Raw genomic sequence first — 17,000 nt, forward strand, 5'->3', positions numbered from 1 at the left:
GCACATAACAATTAATGGGCTGTATTTTAGCAAAAAAAAAAAAAAAAAGCTGTACTGAGCTTTTTCAAGATGCAGTGTGCAAGAGTAAGTAAAATAAGTAAAGTAAGTAAAATAAAACACTGGAAAAAAAATAAAAAATGCTGCAAACTGCAGCTTGAAAAAGCTCAGTATAACGGTAACTTTTTTTTTTTACTGAGCTAAAATACAGCCAATTAATTGTAATGTGCCTATGCACACAGGTGCGTAAACAAGCGCCATGCATTCTTCACTGGAAAAAAATAATAATAGAAAAATCAGCTTTTTGGGTCAGTAATTTACGTCTCTCACGCGTGCCTGGGTGTAAAATTGCGTGAATGCATTTACGCAAAAATGTGAGTAAATACGCGTAAATACATTAAAAAAAAAGTCTGGAAAATGTGCAAGAGGCCTAATAGCTTTTTTTTAGTAGCATTTAAGAGCGCTTAGGAGTGTTAGCGTTTTATTAGCGTGTTTGTAGTTCCTTTAAAAAAAAAAGAAAAAAGGGGGAGAAAAAGCTCAAAAACGTTATTAGGAGCGTCTGGCAGCATTTAGAACATTTCTGCTGGAAAAACGCTCCAAGAAACTCTAATAACCACTTCAGCCCTGATTTGCCCCCTTCCTGACCTGGCCATTTTCTGCTATTCAGCACTGCGTCGCTTTAACTGACAATTTCACAGTCATGCGACGTTGCACCCAAATAAAATTGACGTCCTTTTTTTCCAACAAATAGAAATAATATATACAAATAGCTTTTTTTTGGTGGTATTTTATCACCTCTGAGGTTTTTATTTTTTTACGCTACAAACAATTTGTGCTATAAAACATTTCCAAATTAAAAAAAAAAAAAAATGTATTCATCAGTTTAGGCCGATATGTAAAAAAATCACAATAAGTGTATATTGATTGCTTTATGTTATAGCGTCTACAAAATTTGGGATAGATTTATGGCATTTTCAAAAAAAAATGTTATACTAGTAATGGCGGCGATCAGTGATTTTTAGCAGGACTGCGACACTGCGGCAAACAGATCGGACGCCTTACTGACATTTTTGTGAATAACTGCTTCTAGGAGGTTAAAAAAAAAATGCTAGTGTGCCTGGAGCCTTAACATTTGATTTTGGAATAAATGGACTCTACTGAATGAAACCATAGTCACTGTTGCGCACGGTCGGAAATTCCGACAGAAAAAGTCCGATTGGATTATGTTGTTGGAGAATCCGATCATGTGTGGGCTCTATCGGACTTTTTCTGTCGGACTTTCCGCCGGAAAAAGTTTGGGAGCTGGTTCTAAAACTTTCCGACGACAAAATCCGATCGGACTTTTTCCGATCGTGTGTAGAGAATTCCGACGCACAAAGTGCCACGCATGCTCAGAAAAAAATTTGGCGACAAAAGCTATTGGCCTCTACATAGTCCCGTCGTACGTTTTGTACGTCACCTTGTTCCGAATGATCGGATTTTCCGACAACTTTGTGCGACCGTGTGTATGCAAGACTAGTTTCGGCCAAAATCTGTTGGGAAAAAATCCGCCGGATTTTGTGGGCGGAACGTCCGACCGTGTGTATGGGGCATTAGAAATGTGTTTGTTAACTTTTGTCACGTTTTTGTTATACCTTTATGGAGTACTTTGTCAAGAAATGTCCCTTCCTTACAGGAATTTTAATTGGCAATAAGCTTGTGTGCTGAATTTCAAACACAAACAAAGCAGTCACACAATACACCATGTCTCTGAAGGTTTTATTTATCCAGGTCATTGTATAGGTATTCAGCCGGACTTGTTCTGCAAGAATTTACAACAAAACACAAAACAGACAAATTTATGAGCAACCCAAAAACTTATAACAACTTATATTCAAATAAAAAGTACAAAGTTTTATTAATACCTTTTAAAAAGTCATATAAAAAATACAGACTTGCCTACATACGATCGCGCCAAAGTCCGTTCGTTTCGAACGCAGTGACGTACGACGGGACTAGAAAAGGGAAGTTCAATAGCCAGTAGCCAATAGCTGCCCTTGTGTCGTATTTGGTCCGTCAGAACAGTATACAGGCAAACGGGTTTCCCCATAGGAATTGATTCCGTCGGAAAGATTTAAAACGTGTTCTATTTCTTGGTCCGTCTGAATTAAAAAAAAAAAAAAAAGTCCGCTGAAGCCCAAATATCCGATGAAATGATTCCGTCTGACCTTTTCTGCTGGGAAGTCAGGTCGTGTGTACGCGGCATTAGTCCGTAGGGTTCAATATTGAGTTGGCCCACTCTTTGCAGCTATAACATCTTCAACTCTTTGGGGAAGGCTGTCCACAAGGTTTAGGAGTGTGTCTATGGGAATGTTTGACCATTCTTCCAGAAGCGCATTTGTGAGGTCAGGCACTGATGTTGGACGAGAAGGCCTGACTCGCAGTCTACACTCTAATTCATGCCAAAGGTGTTGTATTGGGTTTATGTCAGGACTCTGTGCAGGCCAGTCAAGTTCCTCCACCCCCAAACTCACTCATCCATGTCTTTATGGACCTTGCTTTGTGCACTGGTCCAAATCATTTGGTGGGGGGATTATGTTGTGGGGTTGCTTTTCAGGGGTTAGGCTTAGCCTCTTATTTCCAGGGAAGGCAACTCTTAGCCCTTGTACACATGGTCGGAGATTCCGACGGAATGTGTCCGATCGGACCGTTTTGTCGGATATTCCGACTGTGTGTTGTCTACATCGGACTGTTTCCGTCGGAGTATCCGACGGACCAAGTTTTCCAACTTGTTGGTAAAATTTTCAGACAAAATGCTCCGATCGGACATACTCCAATCATGTGTAGAGAATTCCGATCGGACAAAGTGCCACACATGCTCAGATAAAATTCCTACACCAAAGCTATTGGCTACTAGCGTGAACGTAGTCCCGTTGTAACGTCATCACGTCGGATTTTCCGACAACTTTGTCCGACCGTGTGTATGCAACAGTTTTGGGCAAAATCCGTCTGACAAAATCTGACAGACAAAATCCGACGGATTTGGTTGTCGGAATCTCCGACCGTATGTACAAGGGCTTAAAGGGGTTGCAAACCTTTGAGTATTTTCACCTCAATGCAAAACAAGCTGCACAGTGGAGGTAAGTATAACATGTTTGTTATTTAAAAAAACAAAAAACAAAACAAAGCTTTAGTGTCACTTTAAGGCATCAGCATACCAAGACATTTTGGACAATTTCATGCTCCCAACTTTGTGGGAACAGTTTGGGGATGGCCACTTCCTGTTCCAACATGACTGCACAAAAGTGCACAAAGCAAGGTCCATAAAGACATAAGTGATTGAGTTTGGGGTGGAGGAACTTGACTGGCACAGAGTCCTGACCTCACCCCGATAGAACACCTTTGGGATGAATTAAAGCAGAGACTGTGAGCCAGACCTTCTCGTCCAACATCAGTGCCTGACCTCACAAACGCACTTCTGGAAGAATGGAAGAATGGTCAAACATTCCCATAGACACACTCCTAAACCTTGTGGACAGCTTTCCCAGAAGATATGGACTAAGACTGGGATGCCATTAAAGTTCATGTGCATGTAAAGGCAGGAGTCCCAATACTTTTGACAATACAGAGTGTCATTCCCATGTAATCAACACATCACCTTCAGTATGTCACATATACAGTACACTGTTACAACTAATGAGACAATGGACAAAGGGATCTTTATTTTTCTACGCATTTCTCGGATATACTCCGCTTCCTCAGGATGAGAGAGGCTATTTTTGTAGTAGACATAAAAGAAATGACTAGACATAACTCATATGAGTATATCGATTAAATATATCATTTTTTATCAACATTGCATAATTGCAAAGAGTCCAATGTCTGTTACACATTCAATAACTGCAGATTCCATGGAACATGGCCACTGAAGTGGTCTCGGGGGCAAGCACAAGATTTGTGCGGTCCAAGACGCCCCTAAGGAACTACAGGGGCACCACAGGCCAGGGAGCGAACAAATGTATGGCGATATAAATAAAAAGGTTCACAAATTCAGAGTTCAGAATGTATGGTATAATGTGACCATCAGTGTCTCCCAAATGTGAAAATGATAACCAGTGGTGGTAATAGTTACTTCTGAAATTGCAGCACAATTGTTATCAAATAATATCCACTAGAAATTAGAATGAAGAAAATAACCACGAATATACTATATATGGCCTTAAATCAGTATTTTTTTTCTAAAAAATTACTTGGAACCCCCAAACATTTTATATATATATATATATATATATATATATATATATATATATATATATATATATATACCTATACATATATATATATATACATATACATATACACACACATATATATATATATATATATATATATATATATATATATATATATATATATATATATATATTTTAGCAGAGACCCTACAGAATAAAATGGCGGTCGTTGCAATATTTTATGTCACACTGTATTTGCGCAGCGATATTTCAAACCCAATTTTTTAGGAAAAAAATACACTTTCATGAATTAAAAAAAAAAAAAAAAAAAGTAAAGTTAGCCCATTTTTTGGTATAATGTGAAAGATGATGTCTCGCCAAGTAAACAGATACCTAACATGTCACGCTTTAAAATTGCACACATGGTGACAAACTATGATACTTAAAAATCTCCATAGGCGACCAGTTTAAAGTTACAGAGGAGGTCTAGAGCTGAAATTATTGCCATCGCTCTAACAATCACGGTGATACCTCACATGTGTGGTTTGAACACTGTTTACATTTGCGGGCACGACTTATGTATGTGTTTGCTTCTGCGCATTAGCATGGAGGGATGGGGTGCTTTTCTTATTTATTTTATTTTATTATTATCTACAAGTACAAATAAGTTTAAAATAACATTAATGTAAAGACTGTTTGTGGTATACTGTTAAAAATGTTTAAAAGATTTTCAAAATTCTTACCTTTTTTATATTTTTATTCCCCCTTTAGAGCAGGGTCCCCATAGATCCTCCTTTAGAGCAGGGTCCCCATAGATCCTCCTTTAGAGCAGGGTCCCCATAGATCCCCCTTTAGAGCAGGCCAGGGTCCCCATAGATCCTCCATTAGAGCAAGCCAGGGTCCCCATAGATCCTCCTTTAGAGCAAGCCAGGGTGCCTATAGATCCTCCTTTAGAGCAAGCCAGGGTGCCTATAGATCCTCCTTTAGAGCAAACCAGGGTGCCCATAGATCCTCCTTTAGAGCAGGTCAGGGTCCCACATAGATCCCCCTTACATTATGATCCGATTTCTCTAGTGGAGCTATAGGAATAGGACAAATACACAACACACGAGGGGCACTGAGACCGGGCATGGGCAGGTTTAGAGGAGGAAGTTCCATTCTCCTCCTCTGAAGGTCAGGGCCTGGGGGCGGGGCAACTATTAGTTGGATGCCGACGGTCCTACCAACCAGCGGGCAGCGACGGGAGATGTGGATCAGTGGATGCTGTGGCCGTCAGAGAATTGGTGGCCCATTAGCCTTCTCAATGTTAATAGGAAGATACTGGCAAAAATAATTTTCTGGCATTTATCGTCCGTAGTGGGCAATCTACTTTCTCACCACCAGCACTGTTCAGTTCAGGGTAGAAGCACTTTTTCAGCAGTGTTAGCTGTCCGGGAGGCCCTTAAATGGTGCATGGTTGCAGGCTGGAGAAAGTACCTGCTGGCATTGGATCAGGCTAAAGCTTTTGATCAGCTAAATCATAAGTACCTATGGCTGCTTCTAGGCAAGTAAGGCCTGGAGGGGGGCTTTATCGATTGGCTGAAGACTTTGTACAGAGGGGCTGAAAGCTACATGCTTGTAAATGGTTGGATCAGATGGCCGTTTGAGGCAATCGATCCCTTCATCAGGAGTTAGAAAGCGGACCGTTGTGCCTTTGGGCATTCCTGATGAGCCTCCTCTGAGGGTCGTGGCCTATGCTGATGATGTGTCTGTTTTCATCTCTGGGACAGGGGAGGTGGAGGAGGTGGTCTCGGTGATGGAGCAGTATGCTGAGGCATCTGGCTCAAAGATCAATCAGCATAAGAGTGACGTTTTTTGGATAGTAGTGGAAGGCAATGACTTCAAGCTTCTGGACACCTTCCCAGAGCCCTGGCAGGAAATTAAAGTTTTAGACCTCAAATTTGGTCCCGGCGATTACGGACTGGCAAATTGGGAAAGCAGGTGTCAGGTGAGTACTTACCGAGGCCAATATGCCGAGAGCGGTTCGCCCTTGCGACTACATGCACCCCGTCCTGCGGAGGGGGTACAGGGAGCAGGTGGCACGCAGAGGCATGGGCCACCAGCAGGTATTAGAGTTCCTGAAGGAAGGCTGCAGAGCTGAACCAAGGTTTGCAGAGGCTCAGGAACTTGCTGCGGGTCTGATGCAGGATGTAGTGGGCAATCCGGGTCACAGCAAGGGATCAGGTACAAGAGTATATAAGCAAGTCCGTAGGCAGGCCGAGGGTCATGTACTGGTAAGCAGGTAAGGCAAAGTCCGTTAAGCAGGCCGGGGGTCAAACACTTATAGCCAGGCAAAGCAAAGTCCGTTAGGCAGGCCAAGGGTCAGATCTAGGAGAGCAGCAGCGTAGTCAGGAACGGTCCGGGTCACAGCAGGTAGTCAGATACAGCAAACTGAAAACAGCAACCCGTTTGGACGCCAGAGCCGTTTTAAATAGCCTCGTCAGAGTGCCACGTTGGGCGTGCGCCATTGCGCACACGCGCGAGCTATTGCACACACGTGCTCGCCGCTCCATCGGGCCAAGCGCGTGTGGGCGCCGGAGCGCCAATCCCCCGTGCATTTACGCAGGAACATGGCGGATACGGCTGGAAAAAACCCTTCTCTGACAGCAGGCCACAAGATGCCGATGTCAAGGTTGCCAGCTGGAAAGATTGGAAACTCTCTTACAGGGAAGGGATTGACCTGATTAAAACTTACCTGATTCCAGTATTTCTGTATGTCAGCTTAGTCTGTGTTTTGCCAGTGTCTATCTAAGCAAAGATCTATGACGGAACAAACTGAACATGCTAAGCTCATGGCTTACGCCTGAAAATGCTTCAGCAGTGGTGAGTGGCAGAGGAAATTAAGTCTCTTCCAAGAAGGCCCTGGAGAGGAGGGTTGGTGAATCTGCCTTTGGTTGTCCAAGAGTGGAGTGTGGTGGTGTGGAAGAGACGATGGACCATTTCTAGCTTCAGTGCCCCTTCAATATAGAAGTCTATAAGCGGGTGGGTAGGACTCTGGGTTATCCATTTCCTTCCCTGCTTGAGTGGTCGTACGGGCCTTTTGAGTCGCATTGGGATTTTGATTTTGAGACACCTTTTCTAGTTAGCCTAGTAGTCCGTTAATTCACATGGAATGCACGGTGTCAGGTCTCTATTCAAATAAAAGACCTTCCTGTCGAGGTGGTGGTGCATGACATTCTGGGCGAGGTTGGTAAGATTCGGGGGTCTTGAGAAGGACAGGTGGTGGCTGGGGGTCTGGACAAAGGCGTAGAGGAATATCAGGTCCCCATAGCTGTGTCTGTCAGTCTCTGGGTGTGCGGCTTTTCTTTCTGTTCTTTCATATCCCAATGATTTTTTATAAAATCCAATTTTTGTAAAAAGGCTACATGCATGGGTTACATGTGATTGCACGCTCCAGATAACAACAGAGTGACGAAACGCATAGGGCGGAGTCAGCATACGTCCTTGCATCACTTCCAGCCATAGGCGCTAGTGTCAGCATTACATGCTTTTCTGGTTTAACTAAATGTGAGACCTTTCCAAACTTTTATGCAATAAAATAAATTAATACAGTATTACACTATTGGGACCCCTCTCTTTTTTATGCAATTTGATGCATGATGGGAGCTTTTTAAATCAGCGTGGATGGGGTAGCCTCTAAAGTGCTACACAGTGGCATATACTGTGAAAGCTTCAGACCCCAGGAGGGGGGGAATTTTCCGGTGAGTGCAACCACATTAGGAGCACAGATTAAAACATGCATGCTGTGATCACCTTTTGGAAAGTGAATTAGATCAGCGTTGTTTTTTCACTGGCACAAGAAAACTTTATGGACTTCATATTTTAATTTTATTTTTATCCTTGTAATAATTTAATTTATTCATTTGTGGACTGTTGAATTGCACTATTTTTAGATCACCATTGATTAACTAGTTTGCAGCATTACATTAATTTGCACTATATTTTTTAGATCACCATTGAGTAATTGGCTTGTGGCATTATATTGATTTTTTACTATTATCTTTTCACATTTTTACATTTTTATCAACCATTTATATCTTTATATGTGTGTAATTTTCACATTTTTCACTTTTTTTATCATAATATTGTGGATGTAAATTATGCAGACGATTAGCTATGCACAATCGAATGAGTATTAAGTTATACTTATATACGCCTTATTGAGTCACTATTTACCATTACCTATCACGTTTTCATTATTTATTATTATTATTATTTTTTTATTAAGGTTTTTGGAACAGCGTCAAATTCTACTTCATCTTTCTTTTATTTATTTACTCCACCTAGGTGGAAGTAATTAGTAGAGGCAGCAATTCCTTTTGACCTATTCCATTTAAACACTACATTCCCTTTTCTATATATATTTTTTTTTTCATATATTATTTTTTTCATCTATAATTTTTCATCTGATATATATTTTTTTCTGCTGGTATTTACTCCTTGCGCGGAATCACTTATACTTACATGTGTAATCGTTTCTTAGTCTGAGGGAGCGTTTAGGTGGAGGTTAGGGCTTTGTGGTGCATTATAGTAAAAATAATAACAATAAATAACAATAATAATAAGCCTTGGTTTGTAGATTTAGTTCGGTTTTCTATGCTGAAGTAATCTTTTTTTATTTGTTTATATATAATTTTATTTATTATCTATGGGATTTTGGATGTTGAGCGTTTTGCTTATGCTTATATGTGTTACAGTTAACATATTTGAATCTAAAAGATGTATTCCTGATAGATCCTAAGGATATGTGGTATATAGAACCACATATGACAAGACTCCATATTAGTTTTTTTTTATTTTTTATATAGATTATAATTTAATTTATATTTTCATTTTGTTGTCTTTCCAGAATCCATTGCAGGAGTGGGGGGAAGAGGTGGAAGAAGGGGCGGTATATGGTGTGACACTGAGGCGGGTGAGAACAGAAAGACCCTCTGGAGAATTCCTGGTAATAAAATACTTTGTTCTATTGATCATTCCTTGTCACATCTATTTTGTCCTCATTATCCCACACACCAATATGATCGGCTACTCAACCGAGCTCTTTAACAGATTGGGCCATACACATATATTGCCTAGCTGGATCTATCCTGCTGTTTGTACATGTTCTCCATTCACTTTTGCATCTTCATATTGTTCCCTATAACTTTCTTTTCTTGTCCTCAGGTCTGCCCCGGCTCTCCCGGCTATGTTCATTATAAGACGTGTAAGGTGCGCAGCCTGCGTGCTGGGACGCTGCAGAAGCTGGTAGAGAATTTGCTGGTGGAATATCAGGGTACAGATCCTAGCTATGTTCCCACTTTCCTCAGTACCTACCGTGCCTTTACCTCTGCTGAAAAAGTTTTGGAGCTGCTGCTGGACAGGTGTGACCCTCCTTCCTTCTCTAAGAACTTCCTTTCTGTCTATCCTGTTCCTCTTAGCCTCCATTTTCATGATCCCTCTATCTAACCTGTTAGTAGATGTACAATGATGGTCTTATGCTCTTACAAATTGAGTGACTAAGTGATGATCTACTGTCTAAGAAGTCCTCAAAGGCTGTTTTATTCCGGGACAAATTGATTACACAATTTGGGAAACCTTCCATAATTGCTACTGGACCCCTTAGATAAGTCAGTTCTGGAACTGACCGTATTTATCGGCGTATAACACGCACTTTTTTCCCCTTAAAATCAGGCGGAAATCGTAGGTGCGTGTTATACGCCGACCCACCCCCGCCGTTTGTGAGCCTCTTGGCAGCTTTCAGCCGCTTTTGAACATTCCCGCCGGCTTTTGCCCACTTTTGCAAGAGCAGCTGAAAGCCGGCCAAAGTGCGGCCGAAAGCTGCAGAGAGCAGCCGAGTGCGGCCGAAAGCTACCGAGAACGGCCGACAGCTACCGAGCGCCACCGAGATATACAGGACATCCACTCTGTGTCTCGGTGGCGCCATTTTTAAACGGTGAGGCTGCAATGAAAGTCTGCAAATGACACTGACAAGGCTGCAAATGACACTGACAAGGCTGCAAATGACACTGACAAGGCTGCAATGCAAGTCTGAAAATGACACTGAAAAGGCTGCAATGACAAGGCTGCAAATGACACTGACAAGGCTGCAGATAGACACTGATAAGGCTGCATTGATGGGCATTTAAATGTAAGTTTTTTTTTCCTTAAACGTCCCTCCTAAACGTTTTTTCCTTAAAAAACCCTCATAAACTTGGGGTGCGTGTTATACCGCGGCGCGTGTTATACACTGATAAATACGGCAGGTGTGCCAACGTCATTCTCCCTTTACATAGGGTTTAGCACAGGCATGAAGTACTTAACTTTGGCTTTTGGGGGTGTGTATACAGTGAGGGAAAAAGTATTTGATCAACTGCTGATTTTGTACGTTTGCCCACTGACAAAGTAATGATCAGTCTATAATTTTAATGGTAGGTTTATTTTAACAGTGAGACATAGAATAACAACAAAAAAAAAACTATAAAAACACATTTCAAAAAAGTTATAAATTGATTTGCATTTTAACCACTTACAGACCGGACCATTTTTCTGGTCAAAGACCAGACCACTTTTTGCGATTCGGCACTGCGTCGATTTAACTGACAATTGCGCGGTCGTGCGATGTGGCTCCCAAACAAAATTGACGTCCTTTTTCCCACAAATAGAGCTTTCTTTTGGTGGTATTTGATCACCCCTGCGTTTTTTATTTTTTGCGCTATAAACAAAAATAGAGCGACAATTTTGAAAAAAAACACATTATTTTTTACTTTTTGTTATAATAAATATCCCCCAAAAATATATAAAAACACATTTTTTTTCCTCAGTTTAGGCCGATACGTATTCTTCTACATATTTTTGGTAAAAAAAAAAATCGCAATAAGCGTTTATTGATTTTTTTGCGCAAAAGTTATAGCGTTTACAAAATAGGGATAGTTTTATAGCATTTTTATTAATAATTTTTTATTATTATTTTTTTTTACTAGTAATGGCGGCGATCAGCGATTTTTATTGTGACTGCGACATTCTGGGGGACCCATCGGACATTTTTGACACATTTTTGGGACCATTGTCATTTATACAGTAATCACTGCTATATAAATGCAGTGATTCCTGTGTAAATGACACTGGCAGTGAAAGGGTTAACTAGTGGGTGGCAGTGTAGGGGTTAAGTGTTCCTAGGGGTGTGTTACTAACTGTGGGGGGGTTGGGCTCTCATTTAGTGAACACTGATCTCTGCTCCAATCACATGGAGCAGAGATCAGCGTCACTAGTTGCTAGGCAGAATGGAGAAATGCTGTTTACACGGCATTTCCTCCATTCAGCCGTCCCGTGAGACGATCGCGGGGATGCCTGCGGCGATCGAGTCCGCGGGTCCCGCAACCGGACTCACGGGGGTCCCGATGGCAGGGCGGCATTGAATATTGGACGTACCTGTACGCCAATATGCCTGCCCGTGCCATTCTGTCGACGTACATCGTCGTACGCTGGTCGGGAACCGGTTAAAGAGTGAAATAAGTATTTGACCCTTCGCAAAACGTAATTAGATGTTATTTCAACCAGGGTGCCCAGGCAAAATGCCTAAAAATTTATCAAAAATGGTATACAAGCCAGCAGGTAAATCAAATTTAGTTACACAAAGCCACGGGTTTTCATTATGCACCATTACGACTTTCTAGACATTGGCATCCTAACAACCAATGATGTCATCAGTTGATATGGATGATGTCTGTTGCCTCCACAGCATCATTACTTGACCCTACTGTGCCCCTCTCCCTCAGCACTGGGGTGACTTTAGCTGACTGATGGAGAGAGATTGAGGGAGAAAAGAAACATAAGAATACTTGTCAGTACCAGTGTGCAAAAGTGTATTTAATTTGTAACAATAAATCCCCTATAACATTCGGTGTCCTACGTATGGGTGTTGCTGCATTATGTAAAGCTATTAGAATAGTTTTTTTTTACATTTTAGAATTGAGTGCCTTGAAACTGTCCATAATTTTAAAGGGTGCCTTGACTGAAAAAAGGTTGAGAAACACTGGTTTAGACCATTTCAGGTCTGTAGAATTAGGGATTAGGTGCCCCCAGAACCATGGATCTCCTCAACTCTCTTCTAAGCCAAGGGTTACACACATCAAAATGGACTGGTTGTTTGACAAAGGTCCATTGTGAAGCACAAGAGCCTTGAGTAGGTTGGCTGGGTTGTGTGATGGCAATGTTTACCTACCTCACTTATCTGATTAACAATGTATACCATAAGTGATTACAATCTTTCGTCTTTGAGTCTAGCCGATGCATTTGCAGCTATAACCCATGAAATCAATAAGGAAATAACGGTGCTAAAATACAAAGATCTAATTTATTTATGCAGGAAAGAAACGTTAGAATGATCAGATATTATCAAATATAACGTAGATGACACAACCTTAAAAGCAGTGATGTTACAAATACAGTGTTGCCAATGGACAAAGACAATAACAGAAAGATGAAGTTGCACACAAAGAAAGTAAAAGGAGGTGTATTATAGAGAGAAGTCTCACGTCCCCATGCTTCTTAGACCACAAACCAAATAGACTGAGCCAGGGGTCCGTGATCTGATATATACGCTTGTAAAAACCCACCCATCCTCACCCCCCTTCCAGGTCAAGACACTCCCTTTTCCATAAGCTAAGACTGCTACATTGAGCCAATGGGCATGGGGGCGCTTTTAGGCTTGGACAGAAGCTTAATAAAAGTCATTTTTTAATACACCAGCTGCCATTCAGGGTCAAGTAATTCATTTCCCTTCCCACCTCCCACCTCCTTTGAAGTGACATTCAACCTAATCCATAGATTATGCTACCAAATGGCCGGAGAAGAGGCTTTCGTCAGATAGCTACTCCATATAATATTCCACAGCTGGGTATGGTGTTTCTGTTGTTCCTGAGCATGTCCAAGCAGTATTCTGAATCTCTAGAGTCATCGAAAGTTCACTGTAAGTCTTATTAATAATAAAGTCTATCATTTTCAGGGCTCAAATTTCCATTACAGTTGGCTAGGTCTCCTAGGATTGTCTGTGTTTTTAAACTTAGTTTGGAATGTTCTTTTAAGATAACTGTTGGTAAAAGTGTGTCTCAATTATCGGATCTTCTGTTCATTAACAGACGCGTGGAAAGATTGGGCGACAAGGAATCCGCATCTCCTGGGAGCCCTGTTCCAGACACGGCATCTGTGCAGAGGTCAGTGTTATTGTCAGTGTCAACCCAGGCCACCTAAAACCTCCAGCAGGAAAGCTGGTTTCACTGTGCAATCTGTCATGGAACACTGCCTTTTCCAAATTAACCACTTGGCAACCGCGCATGCTGATATACGTTGGCACAATGGCAGCGGTGGGCAAATGGGCATACTTGTACGCCCCCTTTAATTTGCGGTGCTAATGGGAGCGTGCGCGCCACTGGTGGGGCAGGCCTTCACCCGCCGTGTACAGCGTGACCGTTCCCGCGGTTCCCGCAGACTCAGTGTTGGCCGGTGTCCTGTGATCCTATCACGGAGCGTCAGAACGGGGAGATGCCTATGCAAACAAGGCGTTTTCCTGTTCTGCCTAGTGACATGACAGAGATCACTACTCCCTGTCATCGGGAGTGGTAATCGGTGGTAGCCAACAGTTAGAATCACTTCCTAGGACACGCTTAACCCCTTTAACCCCCCCCTAGTGTTTAACCCCTTCCCTGCCAGTGTCATTTACACAGTAATCGGTGCATTTTTATAGCACTGATCGCTGTATAAATGACAATGGTCCCAAAATAGTGTCAATGTGTGTCTGATGTGTCCGCCATAATGCGGCAATCACGATAAAAATCGCAGATCGCCGCCATTACTAATAAAAAATAATAATAAAAATGCCATAAATCTATCCCCTATTTTGTAGAGGCTATAACTTTTGCGTAAACCTATCAATATACGCTTATTGTGTGTTTTTTTTTACCAAAAATATGTAGAAGAATACATATTGGCCTAAACTGAGGAAAACAAATTGTGTTTTTTTATATATTTTTGGGGGATATTTATTATAGCAAAAAGTAAAAAAATATTGCTTTTTTTTCAAAATTGTCACTGTTTGTTTATAGCGCAAGAAAAATAAAAACCACAAAGCTGATTAAATACCAACAAAAGAAAGCAATATTTGTGGGAAAAAAAGGACATCAATTTTGTTTTGGTGTAATGACGCACGGCCGCGAAATTGTCAGTTAAAGCAACATAGTGCTGATTCGCAAAAAGTGCGGCTAATTTATTAACATTACTGGGTGAACTTGGTTTAACAACCACCTGCAGCTCTTTGCTTCTGCCATGCCTTCAACTTCATTTAACAATGTTTTTATTCAATTTTTTTGTTCTAGCTTTTAAACTAAAGGCAAACGTTTTTTGGGATAGGATGGCAAGAGATTAGAACACCTATCAGGTTTTCATTGTTTTCTATGCATCAATTAAGAAAATTCCCCTTAAGTGCCTTGTTTGCTATTATCACCGAGCAGGAAAGTGAAAGAAAATCCCAAATTTTGGGTTGTTACCAGAACAGGAGGCAATGGAACAAGAGTTGAAGTGCATTAAACATTTGCCTTTAGTTCTACCTTTATTTCGGTAACCAGTTTCAACCAGCCAGAATCCATCTATTTATGGCCTGCTTTTAGATTCTATTTTTAGTTTTGGACAAAGAAAGACATAGTTAAAGCTCTGTCAGGTTTTTGTTTCTTTTTTTTTTGCTATGTCCCCCCCCCCCCACCCCCAATCCCCTTTTTTGATTCCAAAAAGAAAATTGCTTCACGTCTTTCCCTTGCCATACTCCAGTGCTGCCATTCTCTGCTTCTCATTGCTGCCCACTTCTGGGTTGAATAGCAGCCAGCACCAGCCAACCTACTGCTGTGAGCTCAGGCTGTCATGGACCCACCCCCTGAGGGTGTGTCATTACAGCAAACTTTGCTCACAGTACTGCTGCACTGAATAGTGCTCACATGTTTTAAGTGCCCTTTAGTGTTGCAGTACTGTTGCCACCAGATAAAAGTAAGAGTAAGTACCTATAATGTCACCTGGGGCAGCAAAATTACAGATTCAATTAAGGTATGTATATAAGAAATTTAAAGTATAGGTACAGGGGAAGGTTCAGGGAGCAAATGGGAGTACTGAGGGGGCAAGGGGACTGGAGATCTGCATGTGTGTCCTGCTGCAGCGACCCACAAAACAACAGAGCCAGAGGGTCAACCAGATAGCCAACATTTTTAGCAATGGCACACTCAGTTTCCTTTTTGACCCTCACTTGTCTCTATACCAAGCCAGGAAGAAGACATGATTGCCTCCGCCACTACCGACTGCTCCGGCAAGCAGCGAAGAATGGTGGAGGGCACTGGGGAGTGGCGGGCCCTCTCCCACCGCCAATAAAAGTGATCTTGTGGCGAATCCGCTGAAGAGACCACTTTTATCGGAAACCGGACCGCTCACAGAAGAAGAGGATACTAGGGTTATGGTAGCTAGCTGCTGCCATAACAATAATCTCCCACTTCAAAGTGCCGACATATATCGATGTAAGCCGGTCCGGAAGTGGTTAAAAACTTGGTAGATGATCTAAATCATTTAAGTGTGACAAATATGCAAACAAAAATAAAAATATCAGGAAGGGGGCAAATACTTTTTCACAGCACTGTGTATATGTACAAATTAAAAAGCTTTCATCATCTCACGCTATCCATGTTTCCTAAAAGAAAGACCGGCCCCGTGGAGACACTCCTGTCCAATCCCGGCCCTCCGCTGCATTCAAATCATTCCTGAACAGATGTGCTAACCAAGAAACTGATTTATCTCATCAATGAACCGCAGACTGAGATACTTGGAGAACATCGCGTTCTTTGCAGTGTCTGGTGGCCTCTTTTAACCAGGTCCATGCGCTATTCTTTCTAGAAAATAGAAAACATTCTGTGGAATTCCACAATGATTCATTGCTATGTAATAAAATGGAATATTTCTGTAAAGGAAAGGCCATCTATCCCAAACAACAGCTGTTTTGCATGACCTCACTGCGGCATAATTTATTATTACTGATAAAAAAAGAACTGCAATGTGTTCTTCTTATATGTATGATGCAAAAAAAAAACAGCATTACAGACTTTTACATCCTTTTCATAAAATGAATATTGTATCCTTAAGGGTTATACAAACGATGAGAATATCGGACGAAAGATCGTCCTTTTTATTTTTATTTTTTGCATGCTACTCTCATATCGAAAATGAAGAGGTTACTTAATTTACGAAAATTCTCGTATGACAGAATACAACTTCGGAAATGTTGTCATCTATTGCATTGTATTTTCGGACGAAAACTGTACTGATTAAATGAAAATGGTACGATCTGGTATCGTACAAGAAAGATGTTTGTGTTTTTCCCTTCGGATAATTTCGGATGAACTGTCGTAATTGGCTCTCGAAAAGCTGTGTACTAACAATCAGATTATCGTACGATTCGCTTTGAAATATGTATTTTTCGTACAATTTTCTGATTGTATGTACTAGGCTTTTGTGACTCTGTCCCCATCCAACCTTGGATGTCCCTGCCTACCTTTGCGTGTTCCAGCTACTCCTGTTACCGTCTGTGGTTGGAAAATCTCATAACGGGCACAGTAGATGCGCAAACCTGGGAACTCAGCACAGAGATCTCACAAATAGAGTTCCCGAGAGATATTCAAATTGTAAGGTGGTTTACTTTCCAGCATCTTCAAAAAGCTGAAATATGGTTTATGGGTGGACTGGCTC

General features: G+C 41.4%; 1 protein-coding gene across 5 annotated transcripts in view; it reads left to right on the plus strand.

The window, feature by feature from the left end:
• Positions 1-17,000, plus strand: part of RGL3 (ral guanine nucleotide dissociation stimulator like 3) — a 159,095-nt gene that overhangs the window by 75,518 nt on the left and 66,577 nt on the right. For 4 of the 5 annotated variants that reach the window (XM_077470371.1, XM_077470369.1, XM_077470370.1 and 1 more), the window contains 3 exons: positions 9,097-9,195; positions 9,414-9,610; positions 13,367-13,441. In XM_077470371.1, the coding sequence (XP_077326497.1) occupies positions 9,097-9,195; positions 9,414-9,610; positions 13,367-13,441 (371 nt within the window). The remainder of the gene's footprint in view (positions 1-9,096; positions 9,196-9,413; positions 9,611-13,366; positions 13,442-17,000) is intronic. The other variant, XM_077470373.1, reaches the window with a different exon arrangement.

Source organism: Lithobates pipiens, unplaced genomic scaffold, assembly GCF_037356315.1.
Source record: "Lithobates pipiens isolate NorthernLeopardFrog02 unplaced genomic scaffold, aLitPip1_a1.2 Scaffold_8, whole genome shotgun sequence".
Taxonomy (NCBI): domain Eukaryota; kingdom Metazoa; phylum Chordata; class Amphibia; order Anura; family Ranidae; genus Lithobates; species Lithobates pipiens.